At 53.6% G+C, this 16,946-nt stretch overlaps 1 protein-coding gene, 1 long non-coding RNA gene and 1 other non-coding gene across 4 annotated transcripts in view; all 3 read left to right on the top strand.

Moving 5' to 3' along the window:
- Nucleotides 1-16,946, top strand: part of LOC132222560 (uncharacterized) — a 177,927-nt gene that overhangs the window by 80,478 nt on the left and 80,503 nt on the right. The gene's annotated exons all lie outside the window — the stretch shown is intronic.
- Nucleotides 3,850-16,946, top strand: part of PCNX2 (pecanex 2) — a 57,319-nt gene continuing 44,222 nt past the window's right edge. Inside the window, exons 1-8 of one of the 2 annotated variants that reach the window (XM_059677775.1) lie at nt 3,850-4,221; nt 9,127-9,332; nt 9,778-9,898; nt 11,069-11,105; nt 11,955-13,106; nt 13,932-14,067; nt 14,204-14,349; nt 15,394-15,487. In XM_059677775.1, the coding sequence (XP_059533758.1) occupies nt 4,069-4,221; nt 9,127-9,332; nt 9,778-9,898; nt 11,069-11,105; nt 11,955-13,106; nt 13,932-14,067; nt 14,204-14,349; nt 15,394-15,487 (2,045 nt within the window). In that variant the 5' untranslated portion in view covers nt 3,850-4,068. The remainder of the gene's footprint in view (nt 4,222-9,126; nt 9,333-9,777; nt 9,899-11,068; nt 11,106-11,954; nt 13,107-13,931; nt 14,068-14,203; nt 14,350-15,393; nt 15,488-16,946) is intronic. The other variant, XM_059677776.1, reaches the window with a different exon arrangement.
- On the top strand, nt 6,251-6,355 carry LOC132222720 (U6 spliceosomal RNA). Its single transcript, XR_009450290.1, has one exon. It is a non-coding gene; the product is annotated as a U6 spliceosomal RNA (small nuclear RNA).

Below are 16,946 nucleotides of genomic sequence, written 5' to 3'. Positions count from 1 at the left end.
ATGTTGCGGGAAAGTTTAAACGAAGCCGACGGCGAGGCTCTGGGAGTCCCCTCGTCCCTAAAGAGCAGTGGCGGGAGGGCGTCCCTGGAGGGCGGGGGGCACAGCCTTCCCAGTGCAGGCGGCTGAGCAAACCTGAGCGGGTCCCAGCCCCGTGTGCCCGGCCGCGCGCATTGGAGCCACCACGTAGCCAGACCGACTAGATCACCCAGCAGCGCGCTTTACAGATCAGAGGTCGCTATTCCCCGCGTTTGTCTTTACGGTTTATGCATATGGCCGGCCAGTGTGGCTCAGTGGTTGACCATCGACCTATGAACCAGGAGGTCACGGTTCCATTCCTAGTCGGGCACCCCGGTTGCTGGCTCCATCCCCCATGTGGGGCGTGCAGGAGTCAGTGACCCATGATTCTCTGTCATCATTGATGTTTCTCTTTCTCTCCCTTCCTCTCTGAAATCAAAATATAATTTTTTTTTTTTTTTTTAAAGAGAGAATAAAATTCCAGGGCAGAAGAATCAGCCAGGTGTCCTGGACTCAAAGGGAAGGAGCCATTTAGTATGCCTCCGGTCGCTAGGGGGTGCTGCGCGCGTCCCTGGAGCTGGGTGTGACGGGGACTCCCAGAAAAGGGGGCATTCCAGGCCGCGTGGGCAAAGACAGGAGATGCAGTCAGTGGTGGCTCAGGGAACTGCTGGAGGTCAAGAGGCTCCTGTGCCACATGAGGCTGGAAAGATAGAAGAGAAATAACGACAAAAACTCTGGAGAAATGAGTCGGTAGTAGGCCAGAGTTCCCTGACGTGTGGGCTCTTTACTACCACTAACAGTGAATCACAGAAAGAGAAATGTATTACCTTTCCAGTTTCTTTGGATCTTTTCAATTATACCGTTTAGTAGCTGTGTGACCTTGAGCAAGTTAGGTTACTTCTCTGTGGCGCAGTCTTCTCATCTGTAAAAAGGGAACAATAACACATAGTGTGAAGGTCATAGGGCAGTTGGGAAGACTGAATTAATACATGTCAAGGCTTGGGAAGGTGCTTAGCAGGTAATTAAAAAATCAATAAAAACATTTTTTTTTAAAAAAAGAAGTGTGCATAGCATTAAAAAAAAAAATAAGGAATGGCCCTAGCCAGCTTGGCTCAATGGATAAAGCGTCAGCCTGTGGACTGAAGGGTCCCAGGTTCAATTCCGGTCAAGGGCACATGCCCGGGTTGCGGGCTCGATCCCCAATAGGGGGTGCACAGGAGGCAGCCAATCAATGATTTTCTTTCATCATTGATGTTTCTCTCTCTCTCCCCCCTTCCCTCCCTCTCTGAGATCAATAAAAATATATTTTAAAAAATAAACATGTGGGTGAATTGAAGAATAACAACGATTAATGACACAGCAACAATAAGTTAACACTTTGCGGCACGGATTGTACGTGTGGCAGCTTTGAAATCAGTCTGTGTGTCCGGTTGCTGTTTATCTTCAGGGTTCCAGCTGGCATTCAGCGCTGGACAGCGTAATCGCGAATTTCAGAATTTCTGTAACTTTAATCAGTGGACGAGACTGGAGTTTTGCCCGCCCATGTTTCCCGTTACAGATGACGGCCGGGGCTGCTCGCGGGGACAATGAGCCGCTTCAGGGAATAATATAACAATGTAAATATCTGAGCGCTCCCAGAAATCCAAGGTCCTGTTTACACCCTTGAAGACAGGCCTCCCGAAGCAAAACCACAGAGCCGTGACCTTGGACCCGAGATAGGAAGGTTGCTCTTCCACGTTGGGTTGCCATTTTTGCACATTTTGTCCTGTTCCATTCGGTTTTATCTGTCATTGACTGGACTCTTTTCAAATCCGATCTCTAATTCTTCAGACCCTGCCAGACATATGAAGCAGAGGACATAAGACAGAGATGATTAAACAATACAGCAGGTCACCCTCCTGAGATGATAGTGAATAAACGAGCTATGTTTACTTTTTATGAAGTGCCAGCAGCTCGCTAGTCACATGAGAAAACATACAGTAAATTGATGTTCCTGACCACACTGTCCAATTCGTGGACTCATGGGTCCCCGTTGACTTTTACTCTGAACAGATTTACTCGGTAATGCTGTTTAATCGCCATGAAAACCATGGTTTCCTGCACACCAGTTCTATGTGGGGGGTGTAAGGTCCCTGAACTAGACTGGGACACACAGCGAAAGTCAAACTTACACCACGGACCTTTTCTGTATCCCTGTGGTCTTGTTTCAACCAATGTTTTGTGTGTGTGTGTGTGTGTGTGTGTGTGTGTGTGTGTGTTTTGAAAATATATTCTTATTGATTTTAGAGAGGAATGGAGAGGGAGAGAGAGAGAGAGAGAATAAATGGTGAGAGAGAATCATGGATCGGCTGCCTCTTGCGTGCCCTCCACTGGGGATCGAGCCCACAACCCTTGACCGGAATCAAACCATGACCCCCTGGTCCATCGGTCGATGCTCAACCACTGAGCCACACGGGCCGGGCCTCGCTGTTTTTAACAGCTATGTTGCACCCCGGTGTGTTGTACTGTAATCAGGATTTGTAGTTCAGCCCTTGGCTTTGGTTAATTTCCAGGATTCTGAAGTGATTGATTTCAGTTGCTTTGCCTGTATTTTCTGTTTTTGTGGGCGAGTGAGTTTATGAAGGCCCTTACTCTGTGACTGCAGATGTAATTGCCTGAGGATCTATTTGAAGGTACATTTTTGTTTCTTATTTTGGGGGTGGGGGCATGAGGTACTCTTTTAATGTCGAGGTGAAGTCCTCCTCTATTTCTGAGAAGTTCTTTAGTTATAATTTGGAATCTACCTCGGGTTCCATTATTTCTAATCTGTTCTCCAGGGACACTCATTTGTAAAGAAGGTTTAGAAAAAATAATTTAAAAAAATAAGTAACAGTCGCCGACAAAACACACACACACAATACACACTGACCTTCACGAGACATGAGCAGTGTCATCTGGGAACAGTGGCGCTGTCATTTGGGGCGAGCTTTCTGGAGTCCTGAATCCACCCTTTGTGCAAAGTCTTTTCCTGCTTTGTAAGACCAGCGAAGGTTCTGCCTTTTCCTGTACGAGGAGCAGTGTTCTGGTGCCACCCAGTGTTACAACTGAGTAAAGATCACGCTGCTTTAAAAAACATTTTTTTTAAAATTGATTTCAGAGAGGAAGGGAGAGGGAGAGGGAGAGTTAGAAACATCAATGATGAGAGAGAATCATTGATTGGCTGCCTCCTGCACGCCCCCTACTGGGGATCGAGCCCACAACCCAGGCATATACCCTTGACCGGAATCGAACCCACTACCCTTCAGTCCGCAGGTCGTTGCTCTATCCACTGAGCCAAGACGGCCAGGGTCAGAGATAGATTTTTATTTACTTATTTACTTACTTATTTTAAATCTTCCTTGTTAAAAGTATTACAGCCCTGCTGAAACCGGTTTGGCTCAGTGGATAGAGCATCGGCCTGCGGACTAAAGGGTCCCAGGTTCGATTCCCATCAAGAGCATGTACCTGGGTTGCAAGCACATCCCCGGTGGGAGATGTGCAGGAGGCAGCTGATCGATGTTTCTCTCTCATCGATGTTTCTAACTCTCTATCCCTCTCCCTTCCTCTCTGTAAAAAATAAAATATAAAAGGGGGGGAAAAAGTATTACATATGTCCCTTCTTTCCCCATGGACCGCTTCCAGCCCGCCCTCACGCCCCCTGATAGGAGGAGGGGCTCCCCCTGGGCGGGGCCTGGGCGGGGCCTGGGCGGGGCCTGGGCGGGGCTGTGCGCGCTGGGCGGGCGCTGGGCGGAGCCTGGAGCATCCTCCCAGCCGCCGCGCGGCGCATCATGGGAAAATCCTTCCTCCTGCGGACATGGCGCTCACCTGCCCGGCGGCGGCGGCAGCAGCCGGCTCCGGCGCCGCAGTCCGCGCGTCGGGGCAGGAAGGCGGCTCGGGCTTCCGTGGTGGGGCGCGGGGAGGCGGAGGGGGCTGCGGAGAAGGCGGGGGCGCGGCCCGGCGACCCTGGTGTTAGAGCTGAGCGCGCCCTGGGCCTGCGAGCGGCGGGCCGCGGGGCCTCCACCCCCGGCAACAGGCATGGGGTCCCAGGTGCTGCAGCTGCTCCGCCAGGGCGTGTGGGCCGCGCTCACCGGGGGCTGGTACCATGACCCCGAGCACAGCAAGTTCACCAACAGCTGCCACCTGTACCTGTGGCTGTTCCTGCTGCTGCTGCCCCTGGCCCTGCACCTGGTGAGGGGGGCGGCCTAAGGCCGGGGAGACGGGATGGAGAGGGGACGGGATGGAGGGGAGACTGGGTGGAGGGGGACAGGGTGGAGGGGAGACAGGATGGAGAGGGGAGGGGGTGGAGGGGAGACTGGGTGGAGGGGGAACAGGATGGAGAGGGGACGGGATGGAGGGGGGACAGGGTGGAGGGGAGACAGGATGGAGGGGGGACAGGGTGGAGGGGAGACAGGGTGGAGGGGAGACAGGATGGAGGGGGGACAGGGTGGAGAGGGGACGGGATGGAGGGGAGACTGGGTGGAGGGGAGACAGGATGGAGGGGAGACAGGATGGAGGGGAGACAGGATGGAGGGGAGACTGGGTGGAGGGGGAACAGGGTGGAGGGGGGACTGGATGGAGAGGGGACAGGGTGGAGGGGGGACAGGATGGAGGGGGGACTGGGTGGAGGGGAGACAGGATGAGGGGAAAAGCTGCCCAAGCCGATGGGTCTGCCTTCTGATGGACAGGGCTGGCCCTGATACTCAGAAGGTGGGATGGGGAAAGTCCTCAGGAATTTGAGAGGGAAAGGGCAGGGGAAAAGGGGGACCGGGACTCCCGGGCAGAAAAAGAGGGGGAAAGGACTTTGGGTGCATCGGAGGCCTGACGGATTGTGATGCTGGATGTTAGGATGAGTCAGCCTCTGCTGGGAGCTGGGGAGTCGGGGCCTGTGCTGGGCCTCTCGGCTGGTTGGGGGCGGGGGGCAGTGTTGATGTAAATACTCTGCACGGTGGCCCAGAGGCAGAATGAAGTGTTCAAACCTCTTGAGCCGTTGACGTTCTCCCACTCGCCTCCCTTCCTGTTTTGCTTTGAGGGGGCAGGTTCAGTTGGGGAGCGGCTCCACTTAGCACACCACTGAGTGGAGAAACCTGCACAGACAGGACAACGGGCACATCTGACGTTGCTCATGCTGAGCAAAGTGTTACGGCACGTAGTGGGGCTTGCGGGCTTAGTAGGGCTCCCACAACGGAGTGCCCGCTGAGGGACGACCTGGATGACCCTCTGAGGCACATTGGAGACACCTGCTTGAAACAGCGGTTCATTCGAAAAGCCCCACGGCTTACTCACCTTTACTGCCCAGAGTGTAATTTCGATGTGCCTGTTGAAAGGTTTTATTCCGAAAACGTAATTGACCGTGGCTCGGCAGTCCAGCTGCTGGGTTAAATTGTGGGTCCACCTCCCACGAGTTCTGTGGCCTTGGGGGTTACGTACCCTGTCGGATACTTTTCAGTTTCTTATCTCAAAAACGAGAAAAATGACACTATCAGATGTACAGTGTTTATTTGGGGGCTTAAATGAGATGCCACTCGCAAAGCCATGGATCTGTCTGGCTTGACCTGGAATTGCACGCGGACCTGGTTTAAATGTCTGTTTGGCTACTTATTGGCTGTTTGACCTGGTGATTGGCCTATCTAGGGCCACACTCCTTTGCTGTTATCCTCGCGCGAGGATATTTTTCCATTGATTTTTAGGGAGAGTGGAAGAGAGAGGAAAAAGACAGAGAGAAACATCGATTGATGTGAGAGAAACACATCGATTGGTTGCCTCCTGCACACGCCCTGACCAGGGCCCGGGCCGGGGAGGAGCCTGCAAGCGAGGTACGTGCCCTTGACCGGAATCAAACTCTGGTCCACCTGCTCTATCCACTGAGCCAAACCGGCTAAGGCTGTTAACTTCTTTTTCGGTTTGTTCAGTTTACAAGAATGCGGGCCCAAAATGATATCTGCTGCTTGCTGACAGCCAGGGCTTACTCGGAGTTCTGTGATTTGAGGGGCCTGGAACCTTTCTGGGTGTTGCACAATTTTAGCTTGAGCGTGCTCCCTCCAGGCAGTCCACTGTAGGGAGAATTCACTGTAGGGACGTGGACTGTGTACGTTAAAATTGCATTAGTACTTAGCTCTACGCCCTAGAGTTGCCTTAGCTTTGGTTGATATTGTGGAAAATTATTTATTCGCATCCGTAAACTCTATATGTATGAGAAGTGCTCCAAACACACACCCCAGCTCACTTCGGCAGCACATACACTAAAACTGGAACGATACAGAGAAGATTAGCATGGTCCCTGCACAAGGATGACATGCAAATTCGTGAAGCGTTCCATTTTTTTTTTTTTTAAACAAAAACAGAAACACACACCCCCAAACAGTAAGCCAATTTGGATCCTCTGGAAAGAATTCCACTTAGATTTTATTATCGGCCTCATGTCCTTTTTTTTTTTTAAAAAATACATTTTGTTGATTTTTTACAGAGAGGACAGGAGAGGGATAGAGAGTCAGAAACATCGATGAGAGAGAAACATCGATCAGCTGCCTCCTGCACATCTCCTACTGGGGATGTGCCCGCAACCCAGGTACATGCCCTTGGACTGGAATCGAACCTGGGAACCTTGAGTCCGCAGGCCGATGCTCTATCTACTGAGCCAAACCGGTTAGGGCAGCCTCATGTCCTTTTGCACAGACTGAACGATGCATTTGTCATCAGAGACATTTAAGCTTTGATTTATTACACTTAACCTGTACTTAACCTGTCTGCGATAACGCAGGTCCCTGTGGAGGTTTAGGGCAGAAGCACCCGGCCGTGACCCTAACCCTGAATGAGTTCTGACGGTGCCTGGCTAGTGTTTACCAATTGTGTGACCTTGTGTGAGTCACGTCACTTCTCCATTTTTTTTTGCTTAAAAAATATATTTTTATTGATTTCAGAGAGGAAGGGAGAGGAGGGGAGAGAGAGATAGCAACATCCATGATGAGAGAGAATCATGGATCAGCCGCCTCTTGCACTCTCCCTAGTGGGGATGGAGCCCGCAACCTGGGCATGTGCCCTGACAGGGAATCGAACCTTGGCCTCCTGGTTCATAGGTGGACGCTCAACCACTGAGCCACACTGGCCGGGCACTTCTTCCGTTGTATCACCTCTGAAATGGGGATAATGGGTTTCACTTAATAGCTTTAGCAGCTGCGCCCAGGGAGAGGGCCTGGCCACGGCCATCTAGAGAATGAGGGGAAAGTTGAGAATGTTAGCCGAGGTCCTGGGGTTCCCACTGTGACCAGGTCTCTGGCCTTCCCCCCGACTGGTGCTGCCTGAGCTGCTCCACACGAGAGCACATGAACCCCCAAAACAGTAGAGGCGCTCAGAGGGGGATCAATAAAAATCCCCCTGGCGGCTTGGTCAGAGGAAGAGCTGGGCCGTGGAAAAAATGGGTGGAACCTTCCCATTCTCCAAGCCCCCAGGCAGGGCACATCCTCTGTGATTTTCACACCGAAAGCCTGTCCTCTGGGTGCTGTAGCTACGCTTCCTTCCCGCCAGACTTGCTCTGTTCCCACTTCTCCTTTTTGGTTCAGCCTCAGAGACTCGCTTTGTCAGCACTCACTTCGTTTCTAATTATAACAAAGTGGGAGAGCCTGTCACTGCTGGCGTAGCACCAGCCATAGAGTGGGCGCTCTATGCATAGCAGCTGTTACTGCTATAGTCTAGCCACTCCCCATTTGGGTCCATAACTAGTTTTCCTTAGGTTTTTCTGCCATGGAAGGATGTGGTCCATGCTTTCCTTCTCTGAACTCGCTTCTGGTCCTCCCAGCTCCGGGGGCCTCCTTATTCTCACCTTGAGAGGCACCGTCCGTTGCAGTTTCTCCGTCATTCACTTGACTCTGAACTTGCTGCCTCCTGCCCTCACCTGCCTGAAACAGTGGGTTTGCGGGAAGCGGCGGCAGCGGGCGATGCTGAAAGGCGTTGCTCCCTGGCCCGGCCTCCCCTTGGCCCTGCAGACCCGGGCCTCCCACGGTTCTTTATTTGTCAGTTTGAAGTGGAATACTCCTCTTCGGTCCCCGTGGAAGCGGCTTATTCTCACTGGGGCACCGAGCTTTTCATAGCCAGTCCTCGGGGAGCCGGTATTGATCTCTCCAGGCTGCTCAAGCGATGGAGAGTCATACCCATCCGTTATTAATAAGCCTGAAGTGCCATAAAGTGGTGCAGTCACGTGGAAAACAGTGTGGTGGGTCCTTGAAAAATTCAACAGGCCCGGCCGGCGTGGCTCAGTGGTTGATGGTCAACCTAGGAACCAGGAGGTCACGGTTCGATTCTGGTCGGGGCACATGCTCAGGTTGCGGGCTCGGTCCCCAGGGGGGGGCACGCAGGGGGCAGCCGATCAGTGATTCTGTTTCATCATGGATGTTTCTATCTCTCGCTCCCTCTCCCTTCCTCTCTGAAATGAATAAAAATATATTTTAAAAAAATTAAACAGAATTACCATAGGATCCAGCAGTTTCACATCAGATTATATAAAAAAAAAAAAAAATGAAAGCAAGGTCTTGTGGAATCAACCCAAATGTCTATTGACCGATGAATGGATAAGCAAAATGCGGTTCCTACACACCGTGCAACCTTGTTCAGACTTTTTTTTATATTAAATATATTTTTATTGATTTCCATGCAGCATGGACTATGTCAGAACCTGAGGAACTTTAAGAAAGACTTATTTATTTATTTAAAATGTATTTTATTCATTTTTTACAGAGAGGAAGGGAGAGGGATAGAGAGTTAGAAACATAGATCAGCTGCCTCCTGCACACTCCCTACTGGGGATGTGCCCGCAACCCAGGTACATGCCCTTGACCGGAATCGAACCTGGGACCCTTCAGTCCGCAGGCCGACGCTCTATCCACTGAGCCACACCAGTTAGGGCTAAGAAAGACTTTTTTTTAAAAGACGAAAGGGTAGCCGCTCTTTCTCCTCAGGTGTCGCAGGTGGAAAAGTCCTAAGAATGGTCCTTTGAAATCTTGTCCAGTTTGTGCTCCATAAATAGTCCGAAAGTGCTTTCAGGTTTAAAAGAAAGACGGCCCTCTAAGCAAGCGACCTTCTCCTTTCTTCTCTCTCCTCCAGGCCCTTCCTCCCAGCGCCGTCACGGCGTTTCTCTACTGCAGTTCAGTGACTATAGTCTTCACAATCATCAAACTGGTCAGCTACCGCCTCCACCTCATGTTCGACGAAGGAGAAGCAATTCAGCGGAGACCCTCCGGAAAGAAAGACAAGTCCAGCAAACACAGAGAGACCCACAGCGAACACACGCCGAACCACAAAGCCCCGAGGTAGCACGGCCCGCTCCCGCATCGGCTCACCATTTAAATGTTTTCATCTTGATTACAATATATTTTTTTTTTATTATTGATTTCAGAGAGGAAGGGAGAGGGAGAGAGAGAGCTAGAAACATCCACGATGAGAGAGAATCATGGGTCGCCTGCCTCCTGCACGCCCCACACTGGGGATCGAGCCCGCCCCCCGGGCCTGTGCCCTGAGCGGGATTCGAACCGTGACCTCCTGGTTCACAGGTGGACGCTCACCTACTGAGCCGCACCAGCCAGGCACATGTCTTATTTTAAAGTCATGCTTATTACTCTGTCTTAAAAACTTAATTTGCATACAGTGATTATGACGGAATGGAGTCTGGGGAAGAATTGTCTGGGGACCAGTACGGAAAGTGTCATAGTTCTGATTGCTAATTTCACTGCTCTCCTGTTTCTCCTGTTGGGTTAGCAATAACCAGCTGACCAGCAATGGCAAGAAGGGAGAGGCCGACCGGAACTGCTGCACGCCCCCCCTGCGCTGCGGCTCCCAGGGGCAGAACTCCGGCTCTCACCGCTCCTCCGGGCTGCTGGTGAGTGTGGGCTTCCCTGTCCCTTCTTGGGTGCCAGGTGCAGAGCCCGCCGGGACTGGGCGCGTGCACTGTGATTGAGCTTACCTGCACCTCGCTGTGAACCCTGGCCCTTGAGCCTGTGGAATAGCCCGTCTCGGAGCGAGAAGGTGACCCGGGGCCGTGCTGGGACCGTGGGAGAGACACCCGGTCATGTGTTGGAAACTCCCACCGGCCCGGCCTGCCTCTCTCGCCAGAAGAGCCCATTGCAGACCTTCACTCCCCTCTCTTCTCCTCTCCCTTCTCGTGGAGTCAGCTCCACCTCTCCACCTTAATCCAACCCTGTCTGTTAGAAAGTCAATAAATCACCCTTTTTTAAAAAATATATTTTTATTGAATTCAGAGAGGAAGGGAGAGAGGGAGAGAGAGACATCAATGATGAGAGAGAATCATTGTCTGGCTGCCCCCTGCACGCCCCTTACTTGGGATCGAGCCTGCAACCCGGACATGTGCCCCGACCGGGAATTGAACCGTGACCTCCTGGTTCATAGGTCAATGCTCAACCAATGAGCCACACTGGCCAGGCATAAATCACCCCTTTTCTTGATTAATTTTATTGGGCTCTAGTCACTATAGTATAAAGTAGGACATTATTTCTTCTCCATATGCTACCTTCTTTTTTTTTTTAAAGAAAACTCGAATTTTTAAAATTATTTTTTTATTTTTTACTTTTATTGATTTCAGAGAGGAAGGGATTGAGAGATAGAAACATCAATGATGAGAGAGAATCATGATCGGCTGCCTCCTGCACGCCCCCACACTGGGGATTGAGCCCACAACCCGGGCATGTGCCCTGACCGGGAATTGAACCCGGGACCCTTCAGTCTGCAGGCCGACGCTCTATCCACTGAGCTAAACTGGCCAGGGCCTATGCTACATTCCTGCATGCACCTCCTCCCTGCTGGTTTACAGCCCAGGGATGACTGAATGGCCGTTCGCTAGAGAACGCCCTTTTATCACAGGGCAGTGGTCGTAGGTGGGTGTCTCCATGTGGATGATTTTGCGGTTTTTTTCCTGCTGTCCATCTTACTGGAGGCTTAAGCGGCGTCACTGAGAAGGGCAGTGGCTGCTGACTGCCTGGAAGTGGGCAGTGAGCTGAGTCATGTATTGATTTTCCTTCTCTCCTTTACTTAGGAGCTGCCGGCACAGGAAACAGTGGAAGATCTCAAAGGTAGAGTGTCTGTGGTCATCATTTAATATTTTATCTCAGCACGGTCCTCCGCGAAGTGAAAAACAATGTCGTCAAAGAGAATCCCCGTGAAATCATTGGAAATGCGAGCCATGCCTCAGGCTGCATAGTTATAGTTTTACTTCATTTCTTTTCTTTTTTTTAAAAATATTTTTATTGATTTTTTACAGAGAGGAAGGGAGAGAGATAGAGAGTTAGAAACATCGATGAGAGAGAAACATCGATCAGCTGCCTCCTGCACATCTCCTACTGGGGATGTGCCCGCAACCCAGGTACATGCCCTTGACCGGAATCGAACCTGGGACCTTTCAGTCCTCAGGCCGACGCTCTATCCACTGAGCCAAACCGGTTCCGGCTTACTTCCTTTCTTTTACTCTTCCTTTTAATGATTTCTCATCGGAATCTGTATGTCACGTCCGCATCCAACGTGTGACATTGTGTCGGTCATATTTCACTGTCCCTTCTCCAGTTCGGTCCTCATTCCTTAGTGCGCATCATAGCAGGCGTAGAGTAAGTGTATCGTCAACATTCAGACTTGAAATGGGCTCAACCACCGAGCCAGGGTGGCCGGGCCCACACAGGTACTTTAACCCATCCCAGCCGGGCTCCCACGGCCACAAAACAGCAGAAGCCAAACAAAGTCTGAATTATTATATATTTTTTCAGTACAGAGATGTCAAGAACACTTTCGCAGCGAAGGTGACATTTTTCAAATAAGCGTTCATTCGCTTTGGCGCTGGTGCCGTTTTCAGTTCTGTTGCTGTCAGGTCTTGGCCCGGGCCCTTCTCCATCCATTTCCAGTGTGAATAAAGTTGTTGTTGTTGATGGCAGGTGTCATCCTGGCAGAAGACCAGCCTGTGGCACCCGTGGCACCCACCCCACCTGGCGTCAAAACGGACAGCTCCCCTCCTTCTAAAGCCCCCGTGCCAGAAGCCGGGACCCTGCCAGCCGTCCCAGCGAAGCCAGGCGTGGCAGGAAGAGCCGACAGAGGGAGGGGCGGAGGGGGCAGGGGGCAGCCCCCTCTCCGCCACCGGTCGGAGGGCGGCCTGGAGGAGAAGGTCTCCCTGAAGACGGGCGTTTCCTTCCAGCCGTGGGGGAGCGAGAATTCGGTCCTGACTCCGGAGCCCGGGAATGATGCTCAGGGCTCGGCCAGGGGGCAGTTGGAGAGCCTGAGCCGCAGCTGGCCGCAGTGTCACGCCGTCATCACCAACCCCAGGCACCCGCCGGGGGACGCTTCCCGGCAGGCGGACCCCACCCAGCAGGCGGACCCGCCCTCGAACCTGCAAGGGGACGTCTCCGAGGGAGAAGTGGCCGTGACTCTGATTGACACCTCTGAGCCCGGAGACCCGCTGAGTCTGCACGAGCCCATTAAGATCGTCATCACCATGAGCAGCGCCCGGGGCTCCGTGACGGACCTGGAGAGCTCGCTCCACCTGCAGGGGGTCGGCCCCGGGAGGACCGGTCCCCCAGACGTGGAGCAGAGAGTCCCCGTCATCACCCTGGAGCTGTCTGAGGACGGGGACCAGAGGGCGCCTGAGAGATGGACGGTGGAGGCCCCCTCTGCCCAGCCCACCGGCTGGGAGTCCGGGGACCAGGGCAATGCCACCGAGGCCCGCAGTCCTTCCCCGGGACGCCCCTGTGACTCGGCGCCCCCCGAGGGCGAGCGGGGCAGGGCCAGCCAGGCCAGCCTCGACCCCTCGTCGTGCAAGAGCAGCCAGGAGAAGCGACACGCCCGGGTGCTCAGCGTGGACAGCGGCACCGAGGTCTTCCTGAGCAGGAGCCCCGCCGAGGCTGGTCACGAGAAGGAGAGAGTGATGCCCACGTCCAAGTCCGACCTGGAGGCGAAGGAGGGACAGACTCCCAACGAGTCCAACTTCCTGGAGTTTGTCTCCCTGTTGGAGTCCATCAGCACCGCCAAGGTGGGCGCGCCCGGCCGGAGGCGTGGTCCCCCGGAGCCGGGCAAGGACGGCGGGCTTCCTGGAGGTGAGTCACCCCCGGGGCAGGCGGGGTCTCTCCGTGGGGTCTGCCTCTGTGGTTTGGTTTTGCCCGTAGTGGGACCATCGCCCGGCGCTGGGATTTGCTGAAGGTGCCGGCCCTGAGCGGCGGCACCTAACCAGTGCCTGCCTCCTGGAGGGACCCAGTCTAGTGAGCTTGGAAGCTTAGATTTGGAGAACGCGTGAGGGGGAAAGACGGGTCCGTTTTTAAAATGGGAAATGGGCCCTCGCTCCAGAACGGCCAGGTTTGTGGACGTGACGGTTTTCGTCCGATGCTGCCCACTTGTGCCTGAGGGACCTGAGTGGGTGATGCTCAGCCGGGGGGCCAGGGTCCCGGGAGCGACGTCAAGGGCGTCCCTGCATCATCTGCACGGGAAGCAGATGTGCTTGGCGACGTCTACATCATGCCTCCCACACATACGCTGTTTTCAGATACATTTCAGTGGTTCTCAACCTTCTGGCCCTTTAAATACGGTTCCTCATGTGGTGACCCAACCATAAAATTATTTTTGTTGCTACTTCATCACTGTCATGTTGCTACTGTGATGAATCGTCATGGAAATATCTGAGATGCAGGATGGTCTTAGGCGACCCCTGTGAAAAGGTCGTTCGACCGCCAAAGGGGTCGCGACCCACAGGTTGAGAACCGCTGGTTTAGGTATTTACGCAGTCAACCAAAGGCACTCTGAATTCACAGGAGCCATTTAGATTTTCTCTCTACCCTTCGTTTCGGTTTGGGTAACTTATTTCCATGTGCTTGCACGTGAACTTCGCATTCAATCTTAACATGAACATGTCAAGCCATGCTTTGCAGATAACGGCTCCCAGGAGAGGAAGAACGAAATCCCGGAAAGTGGCCGCAGCGCCAAGCATGGGAAACCGGACATGCAGAATCAAGAGCTCGCCAGCCCCAGCCCCGCGCGCACGGAGCCCGCCAAGGTCACGGCCCTGTAAGGAGAACTGGCTTCTTGTCTAGCTGCGTATGGGGGCCCGGCGAGAGGCGGCCTCACTCGCCAGCCGCGCCCTCTCATGCTTTGCCGAGGAGTCCCGTTCCTGCCGGCGTTTGAACCTGGCGTGTCTGTTAAGTTTCCAGGGCAACCGGCAGAGACGGATCATCTACAGGGTCACGTCCCAGCAAGACAGCTCCGTCTTGCAAGTCATCAGCGGGCCCGAGACGTCCGTGCAAGAGGAGAGCTCCGGGGACGCCATGCACGTCTTCATCGACGAGCACGGTGAGCCTTTGGAGCAGGTCCCTCATGAGGAAGGAGAGGCAAGCAGGCGGCTTCCGTGGGATCCCACGTGGTCCCTTGGCCTGAGCACGAGGCTTGGGGACAGAGAAACAGTCCTACGATTGTTCACATGGAAGGTTCTTAGAACGGGGCACGCTCTCTCCTGCCCCAGGGCCCTTGCACTCGCGGTGTCCCCACGCCCACCATGCGCTGTTCACCCTTCAGATCTCACGTCCAAAGAGAGCTCCCCAGGCAGACGGTTCCTGAACGCCTCGGACCTGGTCGGGTCCTGATTCGTGTCCCCCAAACACCCGCTTCTCATCTTCCTTGGATCCTCTTACAGCTTGTAATTCTTTACCGACTTAACGATCGTGCGATTAATGGCATTTCCCCCCTCACAGTGGTAAACTCCAGGAAGGCAATGGCCAGGACCTAGTCAGTAATTTTGGATATATGTTGAAAATATGGCCTTGATATATTTTGGTGCCTTGTTATAAAAAGGATTTAACATGGGAGAAAGGAAGGAAGGAAGAAATGAAGGCAGGAAATATGTAAAAGTGAATTGAGAGATGGTACAAATTAATCAAAAGCAAGGGATAAGTAACTGGCATCAGGTTTGTCTAAGCATGATTATCAGAGAAGTACAACAAGACGGATTAACTTGCACATTTTGTAGAGAAATGTAAGGAATGGACCTAGATTGCCAATTAAAAAAAAAAAAGTGTTTATTATTGACTTTAGAGAGAAAGGAAGGGAGAGGGAGAGAAACATTGACGTGAGAGAGCAACATCGATGGGCTGCCTCCTGCACGCCTCCTCCTGGGGACCGAGCCCACAACCCAGGCAAGTGCCCTTGACCCGGAATTGACCCTGTGACCTTTTGGTGTAATGGGGCGACGCTCAACCCACTGAGCCACACTGACCAGGGCGCAGTTTTTATTCAAGCAGCTCAAAATGCGTCCCCTCTAACCTGAAAACGGTATAAGCTGAGATGATCATACAGATCACTGCGCGTAATACTCTTGGCCGAAATGTTGTGTTTTTACAGGAGAAATTAGATCTTGCTATTTAAAGTCTGGAAATCAGAAAGATGGCCCTGCCCCGCCCCAGCCACCAAGTCACGACGGTCTCTCTCCCGCCGGGTGAGTGCGCTCTGCGTTCAGGGTTGGGAGCTGTCGCGTGGCTGCTTCTGACTGTAGCCGAGGTGAGGGTGTGGATGTGCTCGGCCACTGGTAGGTGCCAAAGTGTGTGGGTTTCGTGTGAAAGAAAAGGAAAGCCTAGCCCGGCCCCGGCGTGGCCCAGCGGCTGAGCGCCGACCTGTGAACCAGGAGGTCAGGGTTCGCTTCCCCGTCAGGGCACACGCCCAGGTTGAGGGTAGCTGGCAGGGCAGGGACCCACGTTCCCATGACCTCGGAGAGCAGAGACCCTGAGCTCGGGCAGGTGGGAGCCCTTCGGAGCACGCTCACGACTCACTTTCTGGGGTTTTAAGGTGGTGAAGTGCCTTCTGTCCTCCCTGCTAACTTGTGTTCCAGCATTTTGGCCTCTACAGCATTTTCACTCGTACAGGAGGCACTTTAATATTATAATCCCTGGACCTGGCTGGTGTGGCCCAGTGGATAGAGCGTTGGCCTGCTGACTGAAGGGTCCCGGGTTTGAATCTGGTCGGGGCACATGCCTGGGTTGTGGGCTCGATCCCCCGGAGGCAGCTGATCCATGATTCTCTGTCATCATTGATGTTTCTATCTCTCTCTCCCCCTCTCCCTTCCTCTCTGACATCAATAAAAATATATTAAAAAAAAAAAGATGACCATGAGCGGTTGAGGGGTTCCTACTGCCCCAATGCCGTGCCCTCTCCTCTGCGTTTCTGTGGCTGCCCTCAGCGCCTTCTCCACCTCCCCCCCCCCGCCCCGCCCCCCAGCAGTCCTCACTTTGTTTTCTCTCGCCTTCGAGGCTCAGCCTTCACCCAGGCAGGAGGCGTGAGGGTGGGAGGTGTCCAAGGCTGCTTCGGGGTAGACTCCTGTCCTCAGAGTCACCTCCTCTGCCCCTCCCCCAAAGAAGCCCTGACACAGTGGGGTTCAGCTCTGGCCGTCACAGCCCCGGCAGCCACTTGGTGGCGCCCAGACCCCGTGCTGGCGGCCCTGCCCGGCTCCCCCTCTGCCGTTCCTCCATCTCAAAGGCACAGATGGATGCTGCTGACCTGGGAAAGAGGAGCTGTTTGCAGACTGTGAAACAAGAATCCCTGTTAAAAGTCTAAATAGGAGGCCGGGGGTTTCAAAACGGGCTGCTTTGTAGAGATGCCCTGCACAGAGAGCTTGAGACACAAGACAGAGTCGGCAAGATAGGGAGGCCCTCCCTCCCCCTCTTCCTCCCCCCCTCCCTTCCCCTCCCGCCCCTCCCTCCCTCTCCTCCCTCCTTCCCCTCCCTCCCCCCTCCCTTCCCCTCCCTCCCCTTCCTCCCTCCCCTCCCTCCCTCCCTCCCTTCCCTTCCCTGCTCCCTCCCCCCCTCCCTCCCTCCCTCGGCTGGCGGGCTGTGATTTCTGAGATCTGGCGAAGATGAAGCATTTCAGGTGTTTATTTCCACGTCAGTGAGAACAGACAGAAG

The sequence above is a fragment of the Myotis daubentonii genome, chromosome 20 (assembly GCF_963259705.1).
Source record: "Myotis daubentonii chromosome 20, mMyoDau2.1, whole genome shotgun sequence".
Taxonomy (NCBI): domain Eukaryota; kingdom Metazoa; phylum Chordata; class Mammalia; order Chiroptera; family Vespertilionidae; genus Myotis; species Myotis daubentonii.
Note: the sequence above shows the minus strand (reverse complement) of the source record. Positions and strands in the feature narration are given on the sequence as shown.